The 14,108-nt window shown below is 34.5% G+C and overlaps 1 protein-coding gene across 2 annotated transcripts in view; it reads right to left on the bottom strand.

Moving 5' to 3' along the window:
- Window positions 1–14,108, bottom strand: part of LOC135225653 (caskin-1-like) — a 1,822,025-nt gene that overhangs the window by 696,283 nt on the left and 1,111,634 nt on the right. For both annotated transcript variants that reach the window (XM_064264987.1, XM_064264986.1), the window contains exon 5: window positions 2,779–2,873. In XM_064264987.1, coding sequence (XP_064121057.1) covers window positions 2,779–2,873 — 95 coding nt within the window. The remainder of the gene's footprint in view (window positions 1–2,778; window positions 2,874–14,108) is intronic.

Raw genomic sequence — 14,108 nt, 5'->3', positions numbered from 1 at the left:
ATGATTTATATGAATCAGGTGATGTGATAAGTATTCATTATGTACTATACATATATATATATATATATATATATATATATATATATATATATACTATTCATATACTTGTATATAGATGAGAGAGAGAGAGAGAGAGAGAGAGAGAGAGAGAGAGACTATATCATCTGAAGGTCTGTCTGACATTAATAATAAGGCCCCCGTCTTGTTCCTCCTCCGTGGGCATCTTCTCACATGGAAGGCCGTTTGAAATTAATTAATTATAATTTGCCGCACCAACATTGGATTAATTATACATTCCGCAAGACAAGAATTTCAAGTTAATTAATACGTAATTTCCAGCGACGGTGCATGTTATTTGGACATGGCCTTAATGAGAATGTAAGCTATGGGAACTAAGTAAGATCATGGGAACTATATATGATATATGGGTGGTTTTATATATGTCATATATATATATATATATATATATATATATAATATATATATATAAATAATATTATATAGTATATATATATGTATGTATATACATACATATATATATAAATATATATAATTATATATATATATATTATTATAATATATATTATAATATATATGTATTGTTATTATATATTATAATATTATATATTAGTTATTATAATATGTATATATCGCTTCACATTCATTTCATTTCAGGATCAGGTTTTTTATGTTAGATATATACATATCATATTGTATACATCTATTATACATATAGGTATAATGTACCTTATATTCATTACAGCATCAATGTAAATCACCATTACCACGACTTGCCACTAAAATAAGCCATAATGAATCAGCTATGACTGAACATGAATAGTATAACTGCAAGTCCAAAACCTTAATAGGACCATTTAATATTCCAGAGATTAAACAGCCTCATTAGTTATCATTTACGTTAAAGAGGTGATGGAACTTCAGGAGAACATCACATACAAGCTCTTGCGAAAACAGATTCAAACCTATTGTTAAACAGGATGGACGCAAAGCTTTTGCTTAAACCGTAACATCAGTACCGTAATACGCTTATTATTATATGAAACACATACATGCATGCATACTCACACACACACACACACACACACACACACACACACACACACACACACACACACACATATATATATATATACATATATATATATTATACTATATATATATATATATATATATAAATATCACATATATCCAGGTGAAAAATAAGACCTGTGATGTGAGGGATAAACGAATCACGTGATAAAGTGATTATAATCATATATATATATATATATATATATATATATATATATATATATATATGATATATATATATATATATTCAGTGGAGTATTACCTATCTAATCTTCCTTTCTTGTTACTTACTCTCGTCCACTCTTGAAATCTAGTTTATAAATGTCTTAATACAGTCACTAATGTACCTAGTTTCGATTGAAATATATTTTATTTGAAGTTTTGGCTCTATAAAGAAATGATTTCAGTCTCCCTGGAAACGGTTCTAAGTCTCCTTAGACCAAGTGTCAATCCACTTTGACATCAATTAAATTTCTTTCTTACTCCTGTGTCAGTTTCCCCTGTAGACAGTTTTAAATCTCCTTAGAACCAGTTTCAGTCATCCTTGTACACACTGAAACTGCTAGATATCTAGTTTTTTATAGTCTTAAATCCTCTTGGCTCCAATGCACAATTTTTCCAAAATAACGTTTTTTTCAGTTCCAAATCCCTTAACTCCCTTTGAAATTTTCCAAAATTTACGTTTGTTAGAGTTCCAAAACCCCATAATCCCCAATAACACGTTTAGTATAGTTCCATATCCCCCTGACCCCGCTTAGAAATTTCCCCAAGTCACGTTTATTATAGTTCCCAATCACCAAACTCCCTTAGTAATTTTCCCAAAATTACGTTTGTTAGAGTTCCAAAGCCCCAAATCCCCAATAACACGTTTATTATAGTTCCAAATCCCCCTGATCACGCTTAGAAATGTCCCCAAATCACGTTTATTATAGTTCCAAATCCCCTAACTACCTTAGAAATTTCCCCAAAATTACGTTTGTTATAGTTCCAGATCCCCCTAATCCCCAATAACACGTTTATTTTAGTTCCAAATCCCCCGACCCCTTTTAGAAATTTCCCCAAGTCACGTTTATCATAGTTCCACATCCCATAAATCTCTTAGAAATTTCCCCAAAATTACGTTTGTTATAGTTCCAAGTCCCCCTAATCCCCAATAACATCCCCTGTCCCCGCTTAGAAATATCCCCAAGTCGCGTTTATTATAGTTCCAAACCCCCTAACCCCGCTTAGAAATTTCCCCAAGTCACGTTTATTATATAGTTCCAAATGCCACTGATTCCTTTTAGAAATTTCCCAAAATTTCCACAATAGCACGTTTATTACAGTTCCAAATCCCCCTGACTCCTTTTAGAAATTTCCCCAAATCACGTTTCTTATAGTTCCAAATCCCCCTAACCCGCTTAGAAATATCCTAAAATCACGTTTATTAGTTCTAAATCCCCCCTGACTCCTTTTAGAAATATCCCCCAATGTCCCCAAATCCCGTTTATTATACTTCCAAATGTCCCTGACTCCTTATAGAAATTTCCCCAAATCACGTTTATTATAATTCCAAATGCCCCTGACTCATTTTAGAAATGTTCCTAAACTTCCCCAAATCACGTTAATTATAGTTCCAAATCCCGCCCCGGACTCCACTTCAAAATGTCCCCCGAAAACTGACGTCAGCATCTACTATATACTAACCTTAATCACTTCCCCCTTTTTGAAGAGGAGGGCTCCTGGATATGACACGTCCAGATGATCACAAAGCGCTCTCACTGGCTCCGCGGTTATCGACTCTGGAACGAAAAGACAGGAATGTCAGGGGTAGAATTAATAAAAAGTTCAATGAAGCAAAAATAAAAAAAAGAATAAAAATCAAGATTCAGTGAAGGATTTATAACACTGCGGCATTGAAAGGAATACTATGGCCTTTCACCCTAGGTTCTGCAGTTATTGGGTGTCAAGGAGTATGAAATGGAATATGTAATTTTGACCGAAAACCAAGCACTGGGACCTATGAGGTCATTCAGCACTGAGAGATTAAAATGAGAGTAGAAAGGTTTGAAAGGTGCAACAAGAGGATGACCTCAAAGCAGTTGCACTATGGAACAATTGTAAGAAGAGGGTGGAAAGTAAGAAGGAAGAACGCGAACATGAACGGAGGCACAGTAAAAGTGAATGAAAGGGGGTGCAGCTAGGGGCCGGAGGGACGCTGCAAAGATCATTAAGTAATGCCTACAGTGCACCGCATGAGGTGCACTGACGGTACTAACCGCCCATTCCCCCAGGCTCAAGGAGTAGTTTCAAAGGATTTTGTAGGAATAAATATAGAAAGATATGGAATCAAAGAAATATTTATTAACGCTTTCATATATATCTAAAATAAAATCACGAAAACCAGCTCTCTCTCTCTCTCTCTCTCTCTCTCTCTCTCTCTCTCTCTCTCTCTCTCTCTCTCTCTCTCTCTCTCGATAAACTGGAATGAGACGGATGGTGCTAAAAAGACAACTGGAATAAAAACAGAGTAAACAATAAAAAAAATGAATACAAACCAAACAAACGCAACGAAAACAAAAATAAGTATACAAAAAGGTTGAAAACGGAACCGTGATCTGTCTTCAAACGAAGTCTATTCCAGACTACCACTAATGTAATGAGGTATACTCTCCTCGGATCCCTCTTCTTCTACCTTGAAGATCCAGCATCAGACAAACAGAACAAACGAAACAAACAAACAAACAGGCACTCTGAAAGTTTGAAAGCTAAAAAAAAAAAACCTTAACAAAGAACCGTGACCTATCTTCAAATGGAGTCCCTCTATTTTGGGCCACCTTGATGGAGAAAGGGGAATGGGGAAGGGGTTGGGTAGGGGTGTTAGGAAGGGGGGGGGGGGGGTGGGGGGCGTTGGCACGCAAATACCCACATCATAAGAGTCCTCTTTTCGCCTTGAAGATTCAACTACGAACCACAAATATTTACTGGTGTTTTCCCTCCTCTCCCTTCTGTGTTCCCTCCTTCCTATATTCCCTCGGTTCCTTTTTTGGACTTTTTCTCTCCCACTTTTATTGCTGCCATGCCATCTCCTTTGTGGAGAGTAAGTCTTTGTTCGGAGGCACTCGGTCTATAGTGCAGATTTTTTTTCTTCCTTTCTCTCTCTCTCTCTCTCTCTCTTTGATGTTTGTTTATGTTTATGTTCCTCTCTCTCTCTCTCTCTCTCTCTCTCTCTCTCTCTCTCTCTTTCTTTCTTTCTTTCTCTCTCTCTCGTCTAAAGCGAATTCCTTTTCTCCTCCTCCATCGCGACACCGTTATTCCCTCTACTTATTCTCATTCCTTCGTCCTACCATTTGCATAACACGTCCACTTCGCCCTTTCCTTTTCCCTCTTACCCTCTTGTCATCTCTTCCCCTCACCTCCTTCCATCTTTCCCCTTTCCCTCCTTATTCCTTTTATTTATTTATTTTTATTTATTTTTAGTTTTGTCCTTTCCCCCTCCTTTTTTTTTTTTTTTTTTTTTTTTAACGCGTTTCTCCCTTCGGAATCCACATCTTTTTATTTCCACTCCCGTCTTCTCGCGCTTCGCTGCTCCTGAATGCTATAATCTCGGATATGAAAAACTCGCCTCCTTTAATCTTTTAATTGTCGTGGCTTGATCGCGTGTGCGTGTGCGTGCGTGCGTGCGTGTGCGTGGGTTCGTGCGTGCGTGCGGTTACGTCCCTCACGTGTGCGCGTTTGCATTGGTATTTAGTGGGGGGGAGGGGGGACGGGGGTGGGGGGGGGGGGGTTTGCTTGTGGTATATGTGTGTGTGTGTGTGTGTGTGTGTGTGTGTGTGTGCTGGAATGGAATAAATTTTGTGAGTTTCTAATCCTCGTTTTCCATGTTTATCAGGTAACGTTAACTCGAGTTTGTATGTAAACATGTTCGTTATTGTAGAATATGTGAGGTAAAGATGGTGCTTTGTTTCTTTGTGTGTGTGCGTGTGTGATATGCTTATTCTAAGATAAGATGTACGAAATGGAATTCATGGAATAATTATGTATATCAAGTAGACTACATTTCACATTTCATTGTACACATTGTTTCTGCGACAATAATAAATATCTCGTCGATGTGAGATTCTGTGCAATGGACATCACCTCACGATGTTAGCTCATTTCAGACTGCTGTGAAATTTAATAATAAAAATAAGTAATACTAGCAAACATTATGTATACAGAAATTATGAATGAAAATTCGTTATGTAGCTAAGTCTACGGGCGTAACCAGCCTCGTTTCAGTGAATCCCTTCTCACCCTCACCCACTTAGGGGTGGGGGAGGTAGGCTGAATCCCCATTATAAACCATCTTAGGGGTCCCCACTATAACCCAGCCTAGTTTCATGCCCATCGGGCCAGCCGTTTGGCCGTGATTGAATGACAGACGGACGGACAGACATTACGCCCATTATAGTAATATACATTGATCTACAGACGTATTTGGTGGCAGATTTTTTTTTTTTTCGAACTGACGTAACCTTGTTTTTATTTTCGCTTTTCTATAGAAATTCTTATTTTTCTTTCTGCCCATTCCCTCCTGGTATTCCCCTCTTTCTTCTCTTTCCCGTCTCACCTTACGCTTCTAATAACCCCCCACCCCCTACCTATACCTATTTTATTCCACATCCCTAAACCCTACTCTCCCTTTCTCCCCCCCCCCCTCCCCCCCCCCCGCCCCCTCAACCCTCAAACCCCAAGATCACTACGCTTCCCTCCCTCTTTCAATTACTTAAGACATCTGTTTACCTTAAACCCACGGGGAGAGAGAGAGAGAGAGAGAGAGAGAGAGAGAGAGAGAGAGATTTGCATACGCAGAAAACAAAAGAACAATCTTACGAATAGGAAAACCAGTAAAAGTCTCGGAACACCAAACCCTAGAACCCCCTTCCGTGGTAATCAGGGTTCCGCTCAACGAATTCAGGTGAGGAACCAAACAAAAGAAGATGAAGAAGAAGAAAAAGAAGAAGGAGAAGAAGAAAGAAACAACTTTCCTGTTCACAATATGGGGTCGGGAAAGAATCCGAAATTATTCGCTCTCTCTTACTCTCTCACTCTCTTCTCTTCCTTCGCCATTGACTTGTCTTGTACTCTTTATTTCTTTTATTGTACAGAGAAGGCTGGTAGGAAACAGCGCTCTCTCTCTCTCTCTCTCTCTCTCTCTCTCTCTCTCTCTCTCTATTTTTATATATATATATATATATATATATATATATATATATATATATATATATATATATATATATATGGAATGTGTATGTGTCTGAAGGGTCGAAGGGTCAGAAAAAGGTACAGATTGTGTAAAATATTGCTTTTAATCTCCGTCTATCTGAAAGTAACAAAAACGCCGAGTGCTTCAGAAGGAAATCATGTTAGCTCCATTCTTTTTTTTTTCTCTCTCTCACTTCTGCTTCCTTTCCACCCTTTTCCTAATCAGCAAATTACTCCAGAAATTATCTCCATTTCCTTCATTTTCTTCCTCTTTCCTCATCTGTAACCCAAAGAATAGACAATTCCTCTGTGATGTACAGGAAAAAATGTTAGCAAAAAAAGATTAATCAATTAATAAAATACAAAAACTGAATTATGCAAGAAAGAATGACTAACACGAGGTCGAACAGACAATTCCTCTGAGATGTGCATAAACAAACAAACAAACAAACAAACAAACTAAAACTGAGTTATGCAAGAAAGAATGACTAATACGAGGTGGAACAGACAATTCCTCTGTGATGTAATAAAAAAGTTAGCCAAAAAAAAAAAAAAAAAAAAAAACTGAATTATGCAAGTAAGAATGACGAACGCGAGATCCAAATGGCGTTTGTTCTAACCCTTTTTCCACATTCTTCGTCGGCATGGAGAGAAAGTAACAACGTGGGTAACCTAATAACAGGAGAGTGAGGAAAGTGTTAGCCAAAAGTAAGAAATGAATTTGGGAAAATGAAATGCAGGTTACTCATATTTTTGTGTGCTTGCCAAGAATTTCTGAAGGGAAAACTGCTGGGTATTAGCTACTGCTAAAATGACTATTTATTCTGTGTCAGTTATAAAGAGTATTTTACATTGCAAAACATTTAAAAATTACTTTTTGTTTTGTATCAAAATGAAATTTATAGCTGTGTCGCTTACAAAGAAAATTTCTGCAGAGAGAGAGAGAGAGAGAGAGAGAGAGAGAGAGAGAGAGAGAGAGAAAATCCAAAAAGGGACGAAGAGAGAAAGAATTTCAGGTTATTGTATTATCAAGAAGATGTTTTTCATGAAACTGCATCTAGAAAAAAAAACACATTACAAAATAAATAAATAAATAAATAAAACAAAATCTTAAAAAAATCAACATTGCAAGTAAAATATTACATCATCGGTGTTGGAACAAAAAAAATACCTGCTACACAAATCACAAATCTGAGTCACTTTCGGATCATAAATACTGAGGATGCAATTAAAAGCCGTCTCCGCCAGAATAAGAATTCACAGCTGGTAATGAAGTGTAATGAAATGTGATGCAGTTATGAATCATCATACCTCGCTCCTCACAGGGAGCAGCGATTCCTCGCGATTTATGGCCCGGGTCTACGCCTCCGGAAGTTAATTGAAATGCCTTGATTGCTTTATGGCTCAGATAAATGACTAAGACAATGACATGTAGATTTAAGTACAAATATATATATACGTATATATATGTGTGTGTGTATGCATGTATGTATTAATCTGCTAATAGTATTATATACATATATATATATGTATATATATATATATATATATATATATATATATATATAAGTGAATCCCACAGGAAAATGATAGTCAGAAATCCAAGCGCTTTCGTCTTTACTCAGACATTGTCAAGGAGCTAATGAAGTACAATTGGAGAGAAAGGTCTCAGGTACAAAACAAGATCAAGAATACCAGATGGTTAATGGTCAAAAGGGTAAAAATTAAAAGAGATAATCCAGGATTGTCGGATATCACACGGTCACAAACCTAAACAGATTTGACCCTAACCGAAATTACAAAGTACCTTTACAGTCCAAAACATGTAAAAACTGAATATATTAATTTTGTTGCTTATATTTATCTACAACTTTTTACATAATGAAAGCATCAAGTTTAAATAAACCAAGACTTAAATTTAGAACATTTCTATTATTTGACTTGATGAAAAAAGATTCAATGATATTCCTTTTAACTGTGTCATTACATGGGATTAAGGCCCTTGCCACATCTATAAAGGTCCTTGGGTATTTAAGTTTCAATGCAATATCATAAATAGTTTTAATTTCAGCGTCAATAAACTGCAGGCTACAGACACGTAAAGCCCTTAGGAACATCCCAGAAAAAACCGAGAATTTAACATTTTGATGCTGATTGGAGTAGTAATAAACAAAAGAGGCAATGTTAGTTGATTTTCGAAAGACTGAAAAGATGAAATTTCTATCATTTCTATGGACAGTTACATCAAGAAAATTCAAATTACAATTTCTTTCTTCCTCTACAGTAAATTTTATAGAAGGGGCTAAATTATTGAGATTATTAAGAAATTCCTGGAGATTTTCGTGAACTTGCCAAATACAGAAGATATCATCCACATATCTAAACCAAATAATTTTTGGGGGCAAAATTCTTGGTAAGAGTTTTGTCTCAAAAAATTCCATGTGAATATTGCTAAGGACAGGAGATAAGGGATTACCCATAGCCATGCCAAACTTTTGTAAAAAAAATCCCCATTAAAACAAAATTTACTATCTTTGATACATAACCTTATGAGACTAATGAGGTTTGCTACACTTAAGGGATTGTCATGACGTTCCAATTCCTCCTCCAAATATTCAAGTAAGTCATCTACAGGCACTTTTGTAAATAAAGAGACAACATCAAAACTAACCATATTAAAATCAAAATTCAAATTTAAACTATTCAATTTGTTTATAAAATAAACATTGTTTTTAACATTCCTGTTAGAAATGTTTCCTACCGAAGGAGTGAGAATTTTTACAAGCCATTTAGATAAATCATACGTAACTGAGCCCACTGAACTAATGATTGGTCTGATAGGGTTATTGATTTTATGTGTCTTGACTAAACCATACATATAAGGTAGGGAGGCGCATTGCGGTGTAAACTGTTTAATTAAATGGTCCAAGTCCTTCAAAATGGATTTAATTTGTTTCTTACAATGGGAGTTCACTGTCTGTGTAGGGTCAGACCTCAGTTTCGTATAAGTATCAGTATCATTGCTACGGAAAATTGAGAAAGTGCTGCAACCGTCTTGAAAGAAAGCTTCAAGTCAAGCTGAAGAATCTTATTGCTGAAAGCGACTGGACTAAGCATGCCAACGTGGACTTCATGATTAATTTATCAGACAAACCAGTGGATAGTGCTACGACAGCGGCTTTGGGATATGGGTTAAGCTTTGGTGTATTTAATGGTAACCTGGACTGTGTCGACATCTCAAAATCCTTTTGTTATTTAGAAAAATTTAATCAAAACCTATACCCTTATGATATCAATATTTGTAAAGGTATTGTGTATGGTGCTATGAGTAAACCTTCTCCCCCTAATGTATCCGTGAGATTTCACCAGGCTTTTAAGAAAATTAAAGAAGATGAAACAGTGAAAGTGACAAAAGCAGATAAATCTAATGAAGTGGTAATAATGAATAAAAGTGACTATATAAGTAAAATAATGGCACTGCTAAATGATACTGATACTTATACGAAACTGAGATCTGACCCTACACAGACAGTGAACTCCCATTTTAATAAACAAATTAAATCCATTTTGAAGGACTTGGACCATTTAATTAAACAGTTTACACCGCAATGCGCCTCCCTACCTTATATGTATGGTTTAGTCAAGACACATAAAATCAATAACCCTATCAGACCAATCATTAGTTCAGTGGGCTCAGTTACGTATGATTTATCTAAATGGCTTGTAAAAATTCTCACTCCTTTGGTAGAAAACATTTCTAACAGGAATGTTAAAAACAATGTTTATTTTATAAACAAATTGAATAGTTTAAATTTGAATTTTGATTTTAATATGGTTAGTTTTGATGTTGTCTCTTTATTTACAAAAGTGCCTGTAGATGACTTACTTGAATATTTGGAGGAGGAATTGGAACGTCATGACAATCCCTTAAGTGTAGCAAACCTCATTAGTCTCATAAGGTTATGTATCAAAGATAGTAAATTTTGTTTTAATGGGGATTTTTTTTACAAAAGTTTGGCATGGCTATGGGTAATCCCTTATCTCCTGTCCTTAGCAATATTCACATGGAATTTTTTGAGACAAAACTCTTACCAAGAATTTTGCCCCCAAAAATTATTTGGTTTAGATATGTGGATGATATCTTCTGTATTTGGCAAGTTCACGAAAATCTCCAGGAATTTCTTAATAATCTCAATAATTTAGCCCCTTCTATAAAATTTACTGTAGAGGAAGAAAGAAATTGTAATTTGAATTTTCTTGATGTAATTCCATAGAAATGATAGAAATTTCACCTTTTCAGTCTTTCGAAAGTCAACTAACATTGCCTCTTTTGTTCATTACTACTCCAATCAGCATCAAAATGTTAAATTCTCGGTTTTTTCTGGGATGTTCCTAAGGGCTTTACGTGTCTGTAGCCCGCAGTTTATTGACGCCGAAATTAAAACTATTTATGATATTACATTGAAACTTAAAATACCCAAGGACCTTTATAGATGTGGCATGGAAAAGAGCTAGAAAAACATTTTATTCAACTAATGACAAACATGAATTTAGCAGGCATAACATTCTAAAATTACCCTATGATGAAAGGTTTTTAGATATTCCTGGAATTTTAAAGCTTTTTAACGTAAATGTTGTTTTCAGTAATATTAATGTCAAGAGTTTAGTAGTCAAAAATTCTCCTAAAGATCTTCCAGGCTGCATATATGAAATTCCTTGCAAAAAGTGTGATAAAGTCTATTATGAACAGACAGGTAAATCTCTTTCACAACGTCTCAAACAGCATCAATATTCTGTGAGAACTGGGCAAATATCGAATGCATTATTCGTACATAGAGATTTATTTAGACCATCCTATTAACTGGAGTCAAGCAAAAGCCTTAATCCCATGTAATGACACAGTTAAAAGGAAGATCATTGAATCTTGTTTCATCAAGTCAAATAATAGAAATGTTCTAAATTTAAGTCTTGGTTTATTTAAACTTGATGCTTTCATTATGAAAAAAGTTGTAGATAAATATAAGCAACAAAATTAATATATTCAGTTTTTACATGTTTTGGACTGTAAAGGTACTTTGTAATTTCGGTTAGGGTCAAATCTGTTTAGGTTTGTGACCGTGTGATATCCGACAATCCTGGATTATCTCTTTTAATTTTTACCCTTTTGACCATTAACCATCTGGTATTCTTGATCTTGTTTTGTACCTGAGACCTTTCTCTCCAATTGTACTTCATTAGCTCCTTGACAATGGATTTCTGACTATCATTTTCCTGTGGGATTCGCTTATTTATGAAGTCATGTGCATCTACTGTGATTTTTTTAAGCATATATATATATATATATATATATATATATATATATATAAAATATAATAATTAGTAGACTCGTAAGTACACGCACACAATTATATATATATATATATATATATATATTATATATATATATATATATATATATATATATATATGTGTGTGTGTGTGTGTGTGTGTGTGTATGTGTGTACACATACATACAGAAACATTTGTATATGATCATTGAATAGAATAAAAGCAAAACCATTTTAGTTTTACTGTTTGATAAATCAAAGCCTCAGCCTCAAGTTATTGCTTGACTTACGTAAGCAAGTTCCACTGAACATTTCTAATAAAAATGTTCTAAAGAGCATTTGTTTACATTTCTGAAAACGAACGCTATACGGTTGCCATGGAAACCATCTTGATCTCGTGCATCCTTAAGCCGATCCATCCCTTAATTTTTCTCTGTCTTCCTTTCCCTATCTATTACGTTCTCATTTTTCTTTTCTCTAAGTCCCCCCCTGGGGTCCTTGAGCCCACTTGTGATTTCTTATAACCCACGCCCCCGCTAACGACTGCTCCCCCTCCCCTCCACCCCACCAAGCCTTTCCTATTCCCAAAATAAATCGAAGATTGGCGAAGCTTCCGGCGGTGTACAGATAAAAGGGAGAAAATGCTCGCCGATTACATTAGTGTTTTCTTACCCTACCGTAACTCGATTTCCCCCTAGACTCTATCCTTCCCTATCTTTCCCCCCTTATCCAAAACAAAGACTTGCCCTCTTGAGCGCCGTTATTTTTCCCCCGCCAAGCGAATGTAGGGGAATTTCCATACCCTAAATGGCTGCAGTCAAACGAGACTGCAATACAGCTTCTGCCACCATTAGTTTTATTATTTATATATTCGAAAACACCTTTATTCTTTTCCGCTTAACTTTTTCATTTATTTTCAAAATTTCATGCTGACGTTTTAGATTTTTCGACGGTTAACATTTACTATTTTTTTATCTAACAACTGGAGTTTATTGAAAAAACGGACGAAATTTTATTTTTCACGTTTCCTTTTAGCGTATATTTATTTTGAACATTCACACTGAAACAAAAACAAAAAAACGGATTTTTACCAGTAAATGAAAAATATATATTTTTTTATTTGCTAAACGAGAACAATCAAGCTTTACCTCGTTATATTTTTCTATGACAATACGTCACAATTTAAACTTATAAAATGATTGAAGTTTTAAAATCTATCCAGCCAAATGTATTATGAAAATAACGCATACTTTATATTTCCTTGAAGCTCATATAAAAAAATTTTCACTTCAACGAATAGATTACATATATATATATATATATGTATATATATATATATATACATACACACACACACAACACCACACACACATATACATATATATATATATATATATATATATATATATATATATATATATATGTATATATATATATATATATATATAGTATATATATATATATATATATAGTATATATATATTATATATATATATATATATATATATATATTTAAATCAGTCTGATCTAACAGGATTTCCAAGTGATATGTTGATAAATAAAAATGAAAGCAGAACTAAAAATGAAATAAGATTGCGATCTACATCTTTTATCTATAGTGGCAATAGATAATTCTCGATTACATCTTGTAATACCTATAGGTTAAAACTAATATTTCATAATGTTTAAAAATATGAGAACGTTTAAAAATAAAAGAATGTATTCAAGATTCATCCAGTGCAACTATAGATACAAGACATGGCTCGCAATCTTATTTAATTTTTAGTACTGCATTCATTTTTATTTGTTAAAAAAAAAGTCCTGGGAAGCCATTTTAGATCAGGCTAATAAAAAAATATTCTATTTTTGTAATCTGTTTGTCAAAATGAACGTTTTTGATATGTACTTGAAGTGAGTATAAAGTATGCGTATTCTATCTATTGCTTTTTGCTTTGCTTAAATTCCGAGCCCTCAGTGAAATAGAAAATACTAATAAGCAAAATAAATGAAAGTAACAGGAAGTACGTAGGTGGGATAAGGCATAACCATGACAATTGCTCCTATATTTTCTTTTCATTATTTTTCCCCTAACATTAGTAGTGAAAAAAGTGAAAATAACAAGAATAAAACTAAATAAAACATCATCATAAAAACTAATCCGATCTGCTATGTCTTCAAACTACTTTCTCCTTTTCATCTAGCGATGAGTCGGTACCGTTGTCAGTAACCTTTGTCAGGATCCCTTTTTTCCTCTCTCTCCTTTTTTTTTTCTATTCCTTTATCCTCTTTTATTTGTCAGACAGCCCCGCTGGGTGAAAACCTTTATTGATATCTGATCCTTCTTTCCATCACGTCTGTCTGAATTGGAGAGATTTTTTTTTTCTTTTTCTGTTTCTTTTTTTTCCCCGTTTCCAGTTTGCGTTTTACACTACCACTTTTTCAAATGATAAAACGCTCATGTTT

This window comes from Macrobrachium nipponense, chromosome 13, assembly GCF_015104395.2.
Source record: "Macrobrachium nipponense isolate FS-2020 chromosome 13, ASM1510439v2, whole genome shotgun sequence".
Lineage (NCBI taxonomy): Eukaryota > Metazoa > Arthropoda > Malacostraca > Decapoda > Palaemonidae > Macrobrachium > Macrobrachium nipponense.
The sequence above is the reverse complement of the archived record's forward strand: the minus strand, read 5'-3'. Positions and strand labels throughout refer to the sequence as shown.